This window comes from Micromys minutus (assembly GCF_963924665.1).
Source record: "Micromys minutus genome assembly, chromosome: 26".
In the NCBI taxonomy this organism is placed as follows: domain Eukaryota; kingdom Metazoa; phylum Chordata; class Mammalia; order Rodentia; family Muridae; genus Micromys; species Micromys minutus.
In genome coordinates this window covers 5,657,468-5,675,235 of record NC_137961.1, presented here as the reverse complement: position 1 = coordinate 5,675,235, position 17,768 = coordinate 5,657,468, and the positions used below count along the sequence as shown (strand labels likewise).

Sequence of the window (17,768 nt, the reverse complement as noted above, 5' to 3'; positions counted from 1 at the left end):
CAGCCCAGACCTTAAGGAGTCTAGCTGGTCTGGATTTGGACCATTTCTTTAAACAAGTTATTTTGTTCTTAGCCTTAAAGCATACTTGACCTCAAAGCAGGGTCAGTGGGGCCAACTTGAATTTTTAACTCTTTCAGTTTCCTGGTCTCATATGTTTACACAGTCACACAGGAATAGAAGCAAACACCGGAAATGGTTGCCTGCACAAAGTATGGACAAGAATTTTTAAAAAGTATCAGTGAACAGGATTAAAAACTAAAACCACTTACAGTTTTTCCAATTTCTTTAGTGAACTGAGGTTTTCGATGCAGGAAATGCAATTGTTCTGTAGGTACAGGTGGGTCAGGTTTGTGGTGTGATTCAGGTTAGTGACTTGACTAATGCGATTATCATATAAATATAAAACACTCAAGTTTTTGCAAAGAGAGAGGTCATCCTGAAAAGAAAACAAAACAGGTTCTATTTATTTACCCCTACAAGCATACAAGACAGAGTTTAAGTACATCTTTCACTTGGGCATTTTTACAAATCTCCCGGAGGCTCTTACAAAGTAACATTTCTTGCCCTTAGCACAGTCAAAATAAGGCTGTATTGATCACAAAATAATTTGGGGGTTTAGAATTCTGTAACTGCATCAGTAAAATTGCATGTCTTAAGACTTTCCTAAGCAATTTTCCTAGGAAGCAATTAGAGACTCTCCTGAAAGTTGGAACAATGAACTAATTATTGTCCAAACATTACTATAAATCAGGGCTTCATCTTTCTGTAGGAAAGGAAGCAAACAGTTACAGTTTAAAGTACTGAAAACTAGAAACCATCCAACAGCCAAGAGGAATGGACAGCTGGGTGTGGTGGCTCACCCTCAAGAAGCTGAAGCAGGTGGATCTCTGTAAGTTCAAGACCAGCCTGGTCTAGATGGTGAGCTCCAAGCCAGCTAGGGCAAGAAAGTGGGACCCCATCACAGGGGGATTTTAAAACTCTGATAATGCTATTGATATGAATACTGTAAAACAAACTTTTGTAACTGGTTTGCTTTCCTCTTAACAAAGAGCTTCGACAGTACAGGAGTATTGATTGATCTGTCGTTAAAACCATCAACACATTTTTAGATTTATTTTATATGTATGAAAGTTTTGCCCGCTGCATGCATCTATGTGCCTGGTGCCCTCAGAGACCAGAGGAAGCTTCATATCCCCTGCAACTGGAGTTACTGATGGTTATGAGCCCTCTGTGGGTGCTAGGAATGGAACCTTGGTCCTCTTCGAGAGTCACTAAACTGCGGAGCCATCTTTCTCTCAAAAGTAAATAAATAAGTAAATAAAACAAGCACAAAAGCAAACAAATAAATAAAGGCCAGGCAGAGGTGGTGCATGCCTTTAATCACAGTAGGACAGCCAGAGCTACACAGAAAAACCCTGTCTCAAAGCTGACAGGAGTCTAGCCTGGCTGTTCTCTGAGAGGCTCCACTCACCAACTGACTCAGACAGATGCTCACACCCACAGCTAAACAGGATGGAGCTTGGGAACTCTTATGGAAGAGGAGGAGGAAGGATTGCAGCCCATAAAGAGACAGGAACTCCACAGGAAGAGTAACAGCATCAACTAACCTGGACCCTTAGGGCTCTCAGAGACTGAACCACCAACCAAAGAACATACATGGGCTGGACCTGGGCCTCCCACACGTATGTAGCAGATGTGCAGCTTGGTCTTCATGTGGGTCCTGAACAACTCAAGTTGAGGCTACCCCAAAAGCTGTTGCCTACCTGTGGGATGTGTTCTTCTAGCTGGGCTGCCTTGTCTGGCCTCAGTGGGAGAGGAAACACCAAGCCTCTCAGACACTTGATGTGCCAGGGTTGGGGGGGGGGAAATACCCGGGGGGAGGGGGGACACCCACTAAGAGGAGAAGGGGAGGGGAGATGGGAGAAAGATTGTGGGAGGGTGGGCTGGGAGGGGGCAGCGATTGGGATGTAAAGTGATTAAGTAAAATAATATTTAAAACTTTAAAAGTTTTCAATGTGGGCTGCTGAAGCTTTCTGTGGAAAGTCTATGCATGATGTAATGACACAGAGTGCTTTACTGAGAGGAGTATTATGGGATTTAGTTGGGCATGGTGGCCTTCACTCCTCCCACTTGGGAAGCAGAGTAAGTCTCAGGACACCCAGGACTGCACAGAGAAACCCTGTCTAATACAACGAACCCAGAATAATATGTATAATTAAACTATATGCAAAACCTTCACCTTTGAACTTTTATTGGAGAAGACGGGTGACTGAGGTGGACACAGAACCTTGGATAAGCTGAACACATATCCTGGGTGTGTTCTCCCCACCACTGTCAAAGTCCTGAATTCTTAATATATGTTTGTTTGTTTGTTTGTTTGTTTGAGACAGGTCTCCCTTTGTAGCGCAGGCTGGTTTTGAACATGAAATCCTGCTGCCTCAGCTTCCGAATGCTGTGGTTATAAGCAAGCAACTATCTTATTTCTTAACATTTTGATATCTAAAGTATTCCAAGGCCCTGGAATAGCACAAAATCGATAGTTTTCCAAATCCCGTTTGCAGTGCAAACGTAGGAGTATTTTAGGGAAACTGGAAAATATATTTAACAGATTCTTGTAAACACAGTGCTGTATTTTACAGAAACTTAATATGCTAAGTATCAGATGAAGGAAATTAAAATAGTCCAGAATATAAAGCTTCAGGTAAAGATATGGTTAACAAGCTTTATCAAAATGGAAATGATTATATTGGGGATGCCCTTAAACCCATAAAAGCTCTGTTGCTAACTGTGCAAGACCAAAACAATGTAAAGCTCTTACAATCGAATCTATATTTCTGTCTGAAAAATTTATATGTGTTATTTTCTTCAGGCATTGTGCCAGGGTTTCTTCTTTCCTGGGTTTAAGATTGCAGTTCTTGGCAATTAAATCCACTGTCAGTCGAACCATGGTCTCTGCGTACGGCACACTCTCAGTGAAACCTCCACTTTGACTGCATGTCCAGAAGTAGGCTAGGTATTGCTTCCACGTTCTAAAACCGAAGGGATTAGAACCGGGAATTAAATTCTTAAACCATATTGGGATTAAATTCTTAAGCCGTAATACCTTACTTCCACTTGTAAATATTTTCTCCCCCAGAGCAATAATGAATTGTTGTTGTGGGTACCTCCTTCTCCTCCCTCTTCATTTTTCTCTCTGCTGTGATAAAATCCAGGGGTTCACTTTACCAGGAAATTTACCACTAAGCTGCACCCCATGTCCTAAGATGTTCATCTTTTAAAATGACTATTTATCCTGCTTGGGTACAAAAGAAAACTGTCAAGTGCGCTCATCTCACAGGTGGAGAGATGATAAATCTCAGAGAGTTAGTCCAGGCTCTGCAGTGTCAGTTGAGAAGGGAGCCAGGTCTCAGTCCTCACAGCATCTGCATCAGTATCTTCACATCAGAACGCATGCCGTGAAAACCCCCAGGTACACTCAGGAGGGCACAGGCACTTCTCATGGCCCAGGCCGGGATATTGTGTGTCGTGCAGTGTTTTCCAGTGTAGCTATGTAGCTATTGTTCTCACTGTTCAGAGCTCAGACGTTAGCTTCAGTGCTCACAGGAAAGACAATCGAAGTATTTGGTAAACTAAAGCTAAGGCAAGGTGCATCCGTGGGCACCTACATTTGATTCCCAGCATCAGCAAAATAAAGTACAGATAAAAACAAAGTCAGATTTGTGTGGGGTGCCTGTGCCTGTGCCTGTGTGCGCACACTAGAGCATAAGTGTGTGTGTGTGTGTGTGTGTGTGTGTGTGTGTCCGTCCTTGAGAATTTATCGGCAGTTAAGAGCAGTTGGGTGTGTGTGTGGTGGTGGGGGAGGGGACTCATGAGGTTCCACCTCTCTCTGAGGATCTATAGGCAGTTAATGGTGTCCGGAGGAGGGAGGGACTTTTTTGTTCCAGTAACCATTCCCACGTTCCTGTAAACAGCCCCTTCCCCTATGCCCTGTAATCAAGTGGAACAAACATTGGTTCAGGAAAACAAAAGATATGGAAGGAGAGGAGGGACTGACTAGCTGCGAAGAGAAAGGGGCAAAGGGGGGTAGGGAGGGCTGAGAGAGGGCAATAAGGGGGAGGGGACATGCCCAAATTACATTATGTGCCTTCATGACAATATCATAAGGAAACACTTATAATGAAGAATCCATGATTCTAAAAAAAATCCTTAAAAATAAAATAAGTGACTTTCACTATCGATACTGCTTGTAGTCTAGTCTCTTGGGAGGCTGAGGGAGGAGGATTGCTGGAGTCCAGGTGTTTGAGGGCAGATTATGTGAAGACCTATCCTAACTACATAAAACAAGGACAGTCCTAGTTCAAAGGGACAGTGTGGGAGCATGCAGGCTGCACGTTCCCAGGGCAGCTGTGAGTACAGAGCGACACAAACTGGCAGACTTCCTTAAAACAGTGTCACGTTTCTTATTGTTTGTAATTTGACTGTGTGGTTCTCAAGTGTGAGCCTTTTACATGACAATGGCATGTTGCAATATTAAAAGTTTGGATGTTCTGGACATTGTCTGCCATCATTATGAGTCTATTGCTGTTTTAGTCAGGGACTTCATTCTTTGATCTTGGAAGCATCAGGACTATTAAATAGGGGACATGTCCTGAAATATAGTTACTTTATAGTTATGTAATGTAGTTATATAATTACTTTATATAAGTGATTATATGTTATCCATAAGCATGTGGTAACCAGTCTTTCCTGTCACCCTAAAAATACAGATATCTAACTGACAATTATCCTTGTCTCCCAAATTGTACTTCATAGTTTTGAACTGAAAAGTAGTAAAAAGCCCAATGTTAGAATGCATTACCTATTGTTCCCATTGTATCTAGAATTATACCAATTAACATTTCAATTTACATAATATTCTGTGGATATGAGTTCAGTGCTTAGAAGGAAAATGAATTTGATACATGGTAAATGTGTCCTTACACATAAGCACAGCACTTATCACCCAGACAATATAAATTGCTCATAATAAGCGAATCTGAAGGAACAGGTGCCCTGCAGACTTCAGAACAAAAGGCCAAACTGTGTTTCTACTCTACAGATTTCTGAAACTTGCCTTATACTTTTATTACTTTGTAAGAGAATTTGAAATTGTTTTTCATAATGCCACAGATCTGTACATGAGCTTAAATCATAAAACAGCAAAAATAGATTTAGGCTTGATGTGATGGATAATAAACCTAATTATCTGTGAGGTGGAGGCAGGAGAATCCCAGAGCTCAAGGCCAACCCCAGCTACACAGGAATTTTAGGCCAGTCTGAAATACATGAAACTCTGCTTCAAAAAACCAAAAGAAAACAAGTTCTCTCTCTCTCTCTCTCTTTCTCTCTATCTCTCTCTCTCTCTCTCTCTCTGTGTGTGTGTGTGTGTGTGTGTGTGTTGTGGCTCAGTGATTTCTAGCATTCACAAGGCCCTGGATTCATCCCAGTACTGGGAAAAACAGAACAAAACAAAATGAAAAAAACAGACCAACCAACCAAAACCCCCAAAAGGTTTGCTTTCTTCCTCTTTACTGTCTTTAGTTAGGGAATTGCTATGGTTGTATCCTTGGTTTTGTTACAGATGTCCACACACCTAAAAGGTACAGTTCTGTGTCTAGCCTTTTTTCTGCTGACCCTTTTGTTTTGGAGAGCCATCTGGTTTACCAGGCACAGCTCTAGAGTGCGGTACTCCTGGCTCATCTTTCCTGGTGGACCTCTGGGTCTTTCTGGGTTTATGATGTTAATAATGTTATGCTTCTTGTCTGTGTTGTCTTTAGAACGAGGTTTAGTCCAGGAGTGGCCATTCCTGGCCTGCACATTTAAATGTCAATTTATGCTCCCAAATTGTTCTTCAGCGGGGCTTTGACATTTATTGGTGGTGGCAGTGGCAGAGTCCCCCATACATACAGCCAAAGCGCTGATTCAGCAGTTTTCCCCAAAAGGAATAAGTTATTATATATACAGTGTTCTGCCTGCATGTGTGCCTGCACACCAGAAGAGGGCACCAGATCTCTTTACAGATGGTTGTAAGCCACCATGTGGTTTCTGGGATTTGAACTCAGGACCTCTGGAAGAGCAGTCGGTGCTCTAACCACTGGGCCATCTCTCCGGCTCAATATTTCTGAGTTGGGTTTTTAATGCGCTGCTCTTGACACAATAGTGTGTGTGAAGTATTTCCCTGTTAGCCTTTCCAAACTCCTTTTGTGTGCTAATTGCTGTTTCTGAATCTTTGTCATTATTGCCACAGGGTCGTGATTTGATAGGTAAGTTTTAGAATTTATGCATATTCCTACTGGATAATAACGTCTGTCATTGACTGTGTGTGCTATCAGCCCCGGGCTTGTCTTTGCTATTTTCTTGTTTCCCTTGTTTTTAACAGTGAAAACTTTGTTTTCTCTTCTCCTTGAATAGGAAAGGGCTTTTCACAAGGGAAGGGGCGGGTGGGCTCCGCTGGTTGGGATCTGCCAGAGCAGCATATTGGAGAATGGTGTGTTCTGAATTCTCTCACCACGGAGGAATTCTGTATAAAAACTGGTGCTGGTGCCTCTGGAAATTAGATTTGAAAAGAAAGGAGGCAGCTCAGCTGGTGGCACACGTATAATCCCAGAATTCAGGAGGTAGAGGAAGTTCAAGGGCAGCTTTGGCTACAAGTGAGTGTTAGGGTATCCTGGGCTACAGAAGACTGTTGGGAAAAGAACAAGCTTAAAATATTTTTTTAAATCAATGAGTGTAATCAGTAAGCTACAGGAAAAGTGTCCAGGGGCTTGAATGTGGAAAGGGAGAGACTGCCATAACCCACGGCATAAAATATTAACTAATTAACTGCTTGGGAGCGGTTCATGAACCCTGTTTTGTCAGAGCACCACATTCTTGTCACTAGGAGCACCAACTCTAACTTTACTGGTAGCGCGGGGCTTAAGGCGCTTAGTTGAATTTGTGTGCATTTTAGAACATTAGAAAAGCAATAAGCCCAACACTTGTGGGAGCATCCTTGATTTTCCCCCAAAAGAAGTCGTTTCCCACAATATCTCCCATTCCCTACGATTGCTGGGATCCATCTTCCCAGAACCCAGAGGCAAAGGCTTAGAGCCGCTTCAGGGTGCTCTGGGAATCCATCTTGCTGAAGCCTCTGCTGACTTTTCACCCCTTCAGGCGGGGTGGGATGGACGGTTTCGGAGTTTGGTTTCTACATTCTCTCTTAGGGAGCGGCTGAGCTCAGTGGCTTCTGGATTCTCCAAATGGGGCTTCAGCCCTCAAAACTTTTCAAAGCCCGGGCCCTGCTCCCTCGCCCCCTGCACCCTGCCTCTAGCTTTTAGAGAGCTTCCAGCTTTGCCTGCTGGTCCAACCTACTTTTCCAGTGATTCTAGCTGTTTAGGAACAGGGCCCAGGGACCTGCATTTTAACCGGTATTAAAAGTCTGCGCGCACGACGGTCCCTGGCTAGGGTTTCGGGGGCGTCTCACCACTCAGTCCTGTCCCGTCTGTAGCTGGTTTGGTCAGTGTCCCTGGGCCAGGCTCCTCTAAAGCCAGCGGCGGTTGCCAGGCAACCAAATGCTCGGAAACGCAGAGGAAGTTTCGTGACGTCCCGGAAGCGGCAGGGCCCGCCCTCAGTCTGGCTCTTTGTGACTGGGGACCGCCTGAGAGGTGGTGCTGTGCTCTGGAGGTCCCCGAGAGAAAGGAACAATTAGTCTGCACAGACCAAGATTTGCAGGCAATCATTTCCCTCCCCACGGCCTTTGATTATTTTAGGGTCCTGTAGCCACACCTGCCCCGGCAGAGGCCCCACAGGAATTGCCCGAAGGGTTGATATTCAAGGCCATTTATCTGGACACACTCCTCAGTTTGTCGCTTTCTGTTTTCAGGTCAGGATTCTCGGGATCGAGTACTCTCTGTTCCACTCCAGCTTTTGGGGTAGCAATAGCATGTTTTCTTTCTTTGTTTTTTGAGACAGTTTCTGTGTGAGGCCCTGTCTGTCCTGGAGCTCGCTCTAGACTAGGCTGACCTCAAACTCTGAGATCCGTCCATTTACTTCTGCTGGGATTAAAGGCACAAGCCACCACCAAATGGCCTCTCTCACTCTCCCTCCCTCCTTCCCCCCTCCTTCCCTCTCCCTCTCTCTTTTGTAATTTCATTTATTTTTTTAAGTACACTGTAGCTGTCTTCAGACACACCAGAAGAGGGCATCAGATCCCATTACAGATGGTTGTGAGCCACCATGTGGTTGCTGGGATTTGAACTCAGGACCTCTGGAAGAGCAGCTAGTGCTCTAACCACTGAGCCATCTCTCCAGCCCCAGATTCTATTTTTAAAAGAGATCTATTCACTTTGCATCCCAGCCGCTCCCCTTGCTCCCGGTCATAGAAATATGGAACATCTCACAAACGTGTGTGTCATCCTTGCGCAGGGGCCAAGTAACTGTATCGTTCCAATTTTAGTTATATGTGCTGCCGACGTGACCACTAGGAAAAGGGAAGAGGATGAGGGAGGAGGAGATTCTGGAGGAACGAAGATGGAGGCAGATTTGTTTCTCTCGGCCCATCTCTTCATAAATAAGGTTGTTATGAGTGTTTTATAAGGAGTGGAATTGTACAATATCATTTGACTTATAAAGGTTCGAAAATTATGCCTTTTGGATCAGAGTAGTTTGGTGTGTTCTTTGCTGTGACTACTTAACTGAGTTCAAAGGGTGTAGTGGTGGAGCATATAAAGCTTGCCACAGAGTTGGAATGTGTGTGTCTAAGGCTTGGCAACAACATGCCAAGGGGAAGTGAGTAAAAGTAACACACCAGAGCGGTTTTATCCACCCGGGACAGAAGCAGCAGGGGCAGTGGAGCGAACCTGAGTTCAAAGAGGCGGCTGGAGCGCAAAGTGGTGTGAGATCGGCTCAGCACTAGAGCGGCCGCGGAGTGAGAACTCAGGGCCAGATAAAAGGTTAAGCCATTCTTTTAATATTTACCGCAACAGTTTATGTGTGTTCATAATCACGTGGGTATGGATGTGTGTGCATGTGTGTGAGTGTGTGTGTTTGTGTGTGTGTGTGTTTGTGTGTGTGTGTGCGTGTGCCTGAAGAAGCCAGAAGAGGGCATCTGATCCCCTAGCACTGCAGTTACAAGCAGCTCCGAACAGTCCAGTGTAAGGATTCGAACTCAGGTCTTCTAGAGGAGCAGGAAGTGCTCTTAATTGCTTAGCCACCTCTGCAGCCCTCTACATCTTAGTTTTTGAGACAAGTTCTCCCTCCCACTGAATCTGGAGCTCATGCCCTGGGCTAGGCTGGCTGGCCAATAAGCAGGGGTCTGCTTATCAATGGGGTTAGAGATGTCCATTGCGTCACCCTGTTTTTGACGTGGGTGTTGCAGATCTAAACCCAAGACCTCATGTTTCCACGTAAGCACTTAACCAGAGCACCCCTCCAAACCCACTAATTAATTTAAAAGTGCAATTAGTTAACTTAAGAGACGATATTCTCTTGTAAAGATGGCACCTAACCCCTGCCTAGTGGCACACTGTGAAACAACCATCTGTGTATTTTCCAGTGATGCGAAAAATGTCACAGGTTACAAGAAATTCTTGATATCAGTATCACGTGTAAGTCAAACACAAACTGCTCTGAGATTTACACTGGCCAGGTGTTGGGGAGATTTGTATTTGCACAAAGAGTCTTGAGGATAATTCTTGAAGCACGATGCTAAAATTACACCTTAAAAAGCCTCCGCTTGGATTTCCAAGTAACTCTAGACAGAAACAGACTTTATCGTCCATATGCTGTTCTATCTTTGTCAATCAATGTTTGCTGAGCTCTTACCGCACAGAATTGTGGGAAGGCACTAAGAAAACACTGATGATTAAGCTCCCTTCACCAAGAAACCAGGAAATGAACAGGCCCAGAAAGGTCCTTCATCACATAACCTCACATAGAAAAATGCACATTTGTTAGTCCTTCTGCTTCCTTTGTTATCACTTATAATATTGATCAATCTTAGTTGTCTGGTAGGCGGGCGTCTAACAATAGCATCAGTATCCGTGGTAATCATGGTATCTATCCCTGCCCTTGAGTGATCTCACTGGAGTGTGGACTGGACCTAGGGAGTCGATGTAGCCAGCAGCATAGAGGACAAGCTGTGCATGTCATTCCCATGATTATGTTACGGAAGACGGTGGCTTCTGTTTTGGAAGCTGACCCCTCATAGCACTTGTAAGGTGCACTCTTCGATAAAGCAAGTTATCATTTAGGAAAACCCGTTGACAAGGAAGGACCCGAGGAAAGACAGTCTATGGCTAGTGAAAACTTAAGACATTTGGTTCAATAAGAAAAAGAAAACAATAACCCCTGTTTGAGCTGTAAAGTTAATTCTTTACCATTTGAACCTTGCCTCTGGCAAACACCTGATTATAGTCTTGTGAGAGACCCCCAAAGCCAAGGGCCAAGATTTCTAGTTCATGAAACTTTTTACAATGAAAAAAAAATGTGTTGATTTAATCCACTAGGTTTGGGGTGATTTGGGAATAATAGGGGATGATTTTGGGGTTTTGATTGTCCTCTTACAGGACATGGTGAATGCATGTTTTGAGAACTCCAACTGACTACAGGAGGTGGTAGTGGAAAAAAAAGATTTCCCTATGAACTGTTTATAGACGCTGGAAGCTACAGCTATTCTGGTTATGGAAGATACAGTTTTCATTTTTGATTTCTGTAACCCAGAGATGATCATGTGTTTGAGAGCCTCTGCAGGAGCCGGGCATCTTCTGGTGTCCTGTACAAAGCATGGGCCCTTGTAACCACCGACTCTTGAAGACCTTGAACTTTGTAACTGACCTACCACTGATGTTGTTATTATATAATACAATCTATAAATAACAAACATATACGTCAAAATGTAAACTAACCCACAGCATTTTAGTGGGGTTTCAAACCTACGTATTCAGTTGTCTTCTACAGCGTTAACACACCTGGGTATGCACGTCATAGAGGCATTCACAATCCAGCTTCTGGAAAATGGAACTCCTCCTCCTCACACAAATGGATTAAGCTTCTTCAGGTCTCTGTCTTGCCTACAGTCCACCCTATTACACCAGGCAGCGCCTCACATCTTCCTGCCCTGCTCACGGTTGAGTGCCTCTGTCAGGTTCAGTCACCGAGTGGCTCCCCTTGACTTTGTTATGCTCTGCTTTACTCTTCGTTCTTTTGGAGGCAGGGTTTCTCTGTGCAGCCCGGTCCGTTCTGGAGCTCACTCCATTTTCCAGGATGGCCTTGTCCTCACAGAGGTTGGCCTGCCTCTGCCCCCCAGAGTGCTGGGATTAAAGGCGTGAGCCATTGCTGCCTGGTCACGGTCTGTTGTTTGAAAGTTCTGTTAATTTGAGTTCATAAAGATTTTTCTGAAGGCCTTTTATGTCTGTGATCCTAGATTTCTTCCTATGCTATTTCCCTCTCCCCCTGGGTCAAGCAGTCACAAACCCGTGTATAGAATAGCACGGGATGTCGCTAGGATAAAGGGTCTCTGCTCGAAACCAGCGTCAACAAAGAGACATTGGTGGATTTTATAGGAAAGAGGTAACAAAAGAAAAGGGACTTTTCTTGGAAGAGAAGGTTTAAGTTTTTACAGTGAGAGTCACTTAGGGTCAGGTTTCCAGAACAGACGTTTGCTTGTGTTTTAAGAACTGAAAACGGAAAGGCTTTTGCACCAGAGATGGAGAATTCTTGCTTCCAGTAGAGATGCAAAACATGGCTTGAGTTTCTCAAGCCAATAATACGTTCAGCAAGTGTTTAATTAGTTGCTGATAGATAGAAGCCAAGCAGGAAACTTAGCAAGGTAGTGTGGTTTATCCGCACCTGTGTCAAAGAGTTCGGCGCAGCAGGAATTAGACACATCTGCACTGTCCTTTACCTCTGCCTTGTTTTTTGGTCTGTTTCCTTGAAGAGAGTTACATTCTGTCAAGGTTGATTTTGAAAATCACTGGTGTTTATTAGTGTGAAGCCTTTTGCACATTAAACAGTAATCTTATTGAAAAAAAATTTTCATTCCTATACAGTTTCAGGAGAACATGTCATTTTATAATTTTTCAGTGTGACAAAAGTCGTATTTCCACAAAAGGGATAAATACACATAATGCCATCTTAAAAACACTTTATATATTTTGGGTGTTTCTTTAAAGCAAATTGAAAATGTCTAGTGAAATTGTTTTCTCACTGAACAAATATTTATCAAGGGCCTGCTGTGTGAGTACTTACTATTCAGAGGGTGCAAGGGGGGTTACGGTGACTCCTGCCCCGTGCACATGTGGGGACCAGGAGGGTGCGAAGAACGTGTTACTAGACAGTAGTCGGGGGAGGAGGGAGGGCAGAAGGAGGGAGACAGAGCACAGTGACATAAGGCGCGGAACAAGAATGCAGTCTAATGACACAAACGTAGGGAAGTATCATTTCAAAACACTTCTTTGAGTACAAACTAAAAACTAATAACGATAAAGAAAATGACTAGGAGGCAGGTGTCTGAGTCAAGCCTGTGGAGCCCTAGAGGAATATTTTGGGCCTTGGGAGCAGCTAGCGTGGAGGGAGGGGCACAGCAGTGAAGACAGGACTCTGAAACACAGTGAGCAGAAACAGGAACCACATTGTGAGGGTCTTTGGGCCACAGTGAGCAATCTGAGCTTCATTTATTTGGTATTGGGTGGAACCTAAGGTCTTGCGCACATTGGCAAGTGTTCTTCTACTGAGAATAATATTCTGAATTCTTTACATTTTTAAAGAAACTCTTGAGTCATGCCTTGATAATTTGAGGCTAGCCTTCTCAGTAGCAGATCTTTGAACTGTGGCCCAGGCCCAGGTAGAAAGACAGTTTTATAGTAGTGTTTACCTTATAAAGGAGAATACAAGGGTCCCCTCTACTAGGAAGAAAACCAAAATGATATTTAGAGCAGGGGGTTGGAATTATTGCTGCTTTATTTATTGTAAATTGAAATTCAGAGTCCTGGTAGATGTTCATTTTTTACAGTGTGTTATTTATGTAACGAATAGTACTGATGATGTCCTTACAAATCTGTGATGTCCATGAGAATTAAATCATTTTAATTTTTATCCTAAATTCTTATATTCAATACAGCTTTTCTCTTTAGTGAAACAGGCTAGGCACATATTAGCTTTAGATTTTGAGACAACCCAAAGTGTTGATGTTCCCAGTGTTAATGAATTTCTGTATCAATAATTCTTAGTTCCTTGCTTTTAAGTTCTGTGGTGCCTAATTTTCTTCTTTTTATTGATTATTTAGGAATCTCTTATGCTCCCGACTGCACTCACCCTCCAGTCTTCCCATGTCGGCCTCCCTCCCCGTGATACTTCCTTCCTGCCCACAAACCCCAAAAACCTGACCAAAAACTCCCCGAGTAGTTAAGGATGACCTTGAATGTCTGATCCTCCTGTTGGGATTATGGGTAAGTATATTCCACACCAAGGTTATCTGGTGTTGGGATGCAACCCCATAGCTTTGTTTGCACCGTACCATGAATCACGCCACCTGCCCTTTTCCTTGTTCTGTTTCTCCCTCTTTTAGGGATGTGTATGCCTCACACATTATGTGGTCAAGTTTTGGGCTCCGGATTCTCCTGCCTCCAGTTTCTAAGTAGTGTTCACTGTAGTCCCAACGTCTGCATACCAAGTGAACTTCTCTGAAGCCACAGAACATTCTAGATGGTTGTGGTTACATTTGACTGTGTGTCCTCATATATAAACTCACAACATAATTAATTTTCTAGTCAATTTTATGTTGTTCCAAGTCCAGAAACCCAATTATCTTAATCATGCTAAAAAGTCATACAAGAAATGATAGATGAATCCCATAAAGGGTGAAGCAAAAAAATTAAAAATAACATATCTGTTTAGTGAGCATATTTAGCATCTTACTATAAATAACAAACTGAACTGAACATGAGGAGGTGTTATGAAGTATCAAGTCACATGATAAAAGTAAACAAATTAAATATTTACTTTGAGATGGTTTTATGTCTACTACTTATTAAATAGATGTATTATTAATGGCAAACATTTTTAGAGTTTCATGATTGATATTTGTAATACTCTAAAATCCAATATGAAGGTCAAATACAACTCTATTCTCAGACTATGTTTCTTTACGCATATGCGTTTTAGATTTCGAAAGCACAACTGTAGTTCATCAAAACGTGCCCCAAGGCCCAATACCATTTCACACAGTCATTAGAACGTGTAGCATAATGGCTTAGTGGGATCCAAAGAAAATATGAGGGCTGACATCAGGGACTCTCCAGTTTGTCAGACAATTGTTCCACAGTTTTTGGCACCAGGATAATCCACATGTTGAAAAAGCAATTAATCACTGGTGTTAGTTATCAGGCTAGGACTTTAGCTGTTTCCTCTCAAACTTGGCCTGAATAACAGGGTACCTGGTCATCCATCCACCCACCCATCCACCCATCCACCCATCCACCCATCCACCCACCCATTCATCCATCCATCCACCCACCCATCCACCCATCATCCATCCATCCACCCACCCATTCATCCATCCACCCACCCACCCACCCATCCATCCATCCATTCACCCACCTGTCTGTCCATCCATCCATTTATCCATTTGTTTGTTGAGACAGGGTCTCACTGTGCAGTTTTGGCTGTCCTGAAACTTGTTCTGTAGACCAGGCTAGCCTTAAACTCACATAGATCCACCTGAGTGCTGGTATCTAAGGTTTATGCCGTCACTGCCCAGCTCTGTTTTTTTTTTTTTTTTTTTTTTTTTGTTTGTTTTTTTTAAATAATCTGATTTCTGAGATCAAACGTTTTGTAAATTTGCCAGTTTTGTAAATTTCGCCTGGTTTTCATATTTGTTTTTTAAACTAAGACCCTTAATTTTATACCTGCTCTTGATTTTTGGATAAAGATGTAGTAACCTTTAGGGACTGCTAGGATTATCTCGGAAGGAACCTGGGTCCTTAAACTTGCACTGTGACCCAGAAGCAGATATGCTGAAAAAAGGACAAAATGAAAAACTATCTGGGTTTTTCCGTTTCCTAACTATTGAATGATTTTATCTGATACTTTTATCCCAAGGATAAGCAAAAAATAAGAGCCACCATTCTGTGTTGTAAATTTCCCTGTCTCCAGAATCAAAACCAACAATCATATTTCTTACCAATCCATGTCTTAGGTTATAGTGAAAACATTCCAGGAACACAGAAGAGACCTGGCAAACTCAGCCTGTGTTCGGTTGAGTTTATTCAGCTACACGTGGCTACGGTGCAGGCTTAGGAATACAAACCAACCCTTCTCTGAACGCCTGACTTCCGTGCCTGTGCCTCGTCACTCACAGAGCTATTCTGGAAACTTCCAGCCTCCATAGCGTGCAGCCTTCCAACTTCTGAACAGTTTCTCACAGACTTTGTTTATTTTCAAGTGGCTGTTCCACCAGGCAGTTTATTTTTCTATTGTGCCCTGCAGCAGTTTTTCTCCAAGTCCCGAATACCAGGCAGTCACACTAGTCTTTGTCAACTGTGTTCAGACTGGATCTCTCAGAAGTAGTGAGGGATGTTTGGTCCCAGAGCTGCTTTACAAAAATCAGAAACAACGGAGCACACAAAGTTTCTCTCTTACTGGCTCCTATGTTCCTGTGGGAACTGTTCATTTCAACAGATTGCACGGTGTTCTATTGTTAATGAAGCATCAGGTACAGTGCCACGTGAAAATAGTTTTAGGTGCCGAGGTCTTAGTTACTTATACACGCACACAGGCCACTTGTGTGAGTGCACGCTTGTTCTTGGTTTGGAAGTTGGTTATAGAACCTTTAAGACAATCCGGGAACTTGAAACAGCCCCAACTCTGAGCTCTTGTGAGTTCCTGTTTGCTCCAGCTCCTCCTCCCTCTCTGCTGACCTCGCTCCCCGGCCCTGCTCCTGTTCTTTTCTGGCTCATTCTATTTCTTGGACATCAGGATTACATTTTTGTGAAGACTGACATTTCCTGTATATCATCACTAAAGAGTTAGAGAAATTATCTCTGAAAACCGTGTCACTGTACAAGAACCAGACTTCACTTAGGAAAAAAGGCTCTTCCAGCCCCTCGATAGTCCATGGCTGTAAGACAATACTTTGTAGGAAACAGCAAAAACTCCCATCTCACGGCTTAGTTTATGAACCATGCTTGCAAATTGAGTCTGGGTTTCTTTTTTTTTTTTTTTTTTTTTGTAGTCCGGGTCCTTTATTTCTCTTTGTACATTAGGCCATGAATTCATAGGGAATGGGCTCCAGCAGCTCAGGCTCTTTTCCATTAGTCCTCACAAAGTGGGCTTCTCTGGGTGGTGCAGGCTGGCGCTTCAGCTGAACCCAGGTGCCCTTCTCCTTGGCTTCCTTTTTCTTCTGATCGTTCTCCTTCACCCGCTTCAGGAAGCTGTCTCTGCTCTTCGAGTGCCTGCTGTGCTCAGTCCGCACATGGATCCTCTTAGCCAGAATCTTGCCCTTAACTTGCTTGTTTACAATGATGCCCACGGCATGCTGGGTGACACTGTAGACTCTTCGGGTTTTTCCGTGGTAACACTTATGGGGCATTCCTTTTTGAACAGTGCCCATTCCCTTGATGTCTACAATATCACCCTTCTTGTAGATTCACATGTATGTAGCCAAAGGAACAACTCTATGTTTCCTAAAAGGCCTAGAGAACATATAGCGAGTGCCTCTCCTCTTTCCCTTTGTGTTCGTCATGTTGGAGAGTTAACTGAAAGATGGCTGCCGGGGCCCAAGTCTGGGTTTCTAAAAGCCGTTATAAATCGGAACATGTATGTAAGAAATGTGATCTTGAAAACACATTAAAAATAAGGAAAAACCCGTACACATATGGCCATGATGATACACGTTGGTAAGTCCCATACTTCTGTGGCTACGTAGGCGTGAGTTTTAAAATCGTCTGGGATACAAAGTAAGAACCTATCTTGAAAAACAAAGACAAGTACCAACCAAAGAAAACTCAGTTCACCCTACAAAAAAACAAAACAAAACAAAATAACAACAAAAAGCAAAACCAATCAAAGCAAACCAAACTACCACCACTACCACCACCACCAGCAAAAAACACCACCACCACCACCACTACCACTAACACACACACACACACACACACATACACCAAAAACCAAACCAAATCAAACCAAACCAAACCAAACCAAAAAAAAAAAAAAAAAAAAAAAAAAAAAAAACCCAACAAGAAGAAAGCCTTAGAGATAGCCTTGAAAGGACATTGGCTATCTCCGTGGCATCCCCTGGGTCTAATCATGCAGTTTTGGTTGCTGACCACACTCAGGTTTAGGGGTAACTTGTATTTAGTTCCAGGCAAGGGGTTCCTGACCCTAGGCTATGGTAATCAGAGTGACGTTAGCAACTTATTTGGACCCTGATGAATGGCTCCCCCACTCCCACTACTGTATATAGGTAGCCAGTTTCGGGGAAATTAATTTGAGGTTAGGTCAACGTGGAGGACAGAGCCTCATCTAAGCCAATAGTATTCTGCATTCTGGAGTTTGGTAAACCACATTCTTTTCATTTAAACAAGTTATTTCTGTTTTCTTTTTGTTACTAGGCAAGGTCTAGTTATTGCTACACTGAAATTTTGTTTTAAGAAAATCCAGCAAAGTTATTATTGGAAAGCTTCCTTTTCTTGGGGACATTGGCTATCTATCTCGGTGGCATCCCCTGGGTGTAATCATGTAGTTTTGGTTGT

General features: G+C 43.2%; 1 protein-coding gene and 1 pseudogene across 2 annotated transcripts in view; both read right to left on the bottom strand.

Annotated features, from left to right (window-relative positions):
• PPP1R42 (protein phosphatase 1 regulatory subunit 42) overlaps positions 1 to 2,947 on the bottom strand; it is a gene marked incomplete at both ends in the record, with an annotated part of 31,680 nt that extends 28,733 nt beyond the window's left edge. Inside the window, 2 exons of the mRNA XM_080938777.1 lie at positions 270 to 436; positions 2,819 to 2,947. Coding sequence (XP_080794903.1) covers positions 270 to 436; positions 2,819 to 2,947 — 296 coding nt within the window. The remainder of the gene's footprint in view (positions 1 to 269; positions 437 to 2,818) is intronic.
• A 13,307-nt stretch (positions 2,948 to 16,254) lies between these two features.
• On the bottom strand, positions 16,255 to 16,756 carry LOC308437611 (large ribosomal subunit protein eL21-like; annotated as a pseudogene). The gene has a single exon. The product of its transcript is annotated as a large ribosomal subunit protein eL21-like (transcript).
• Between the last annotated feature and the right edge of the window lie 1,012 nt (positions 16,757 to 17,768).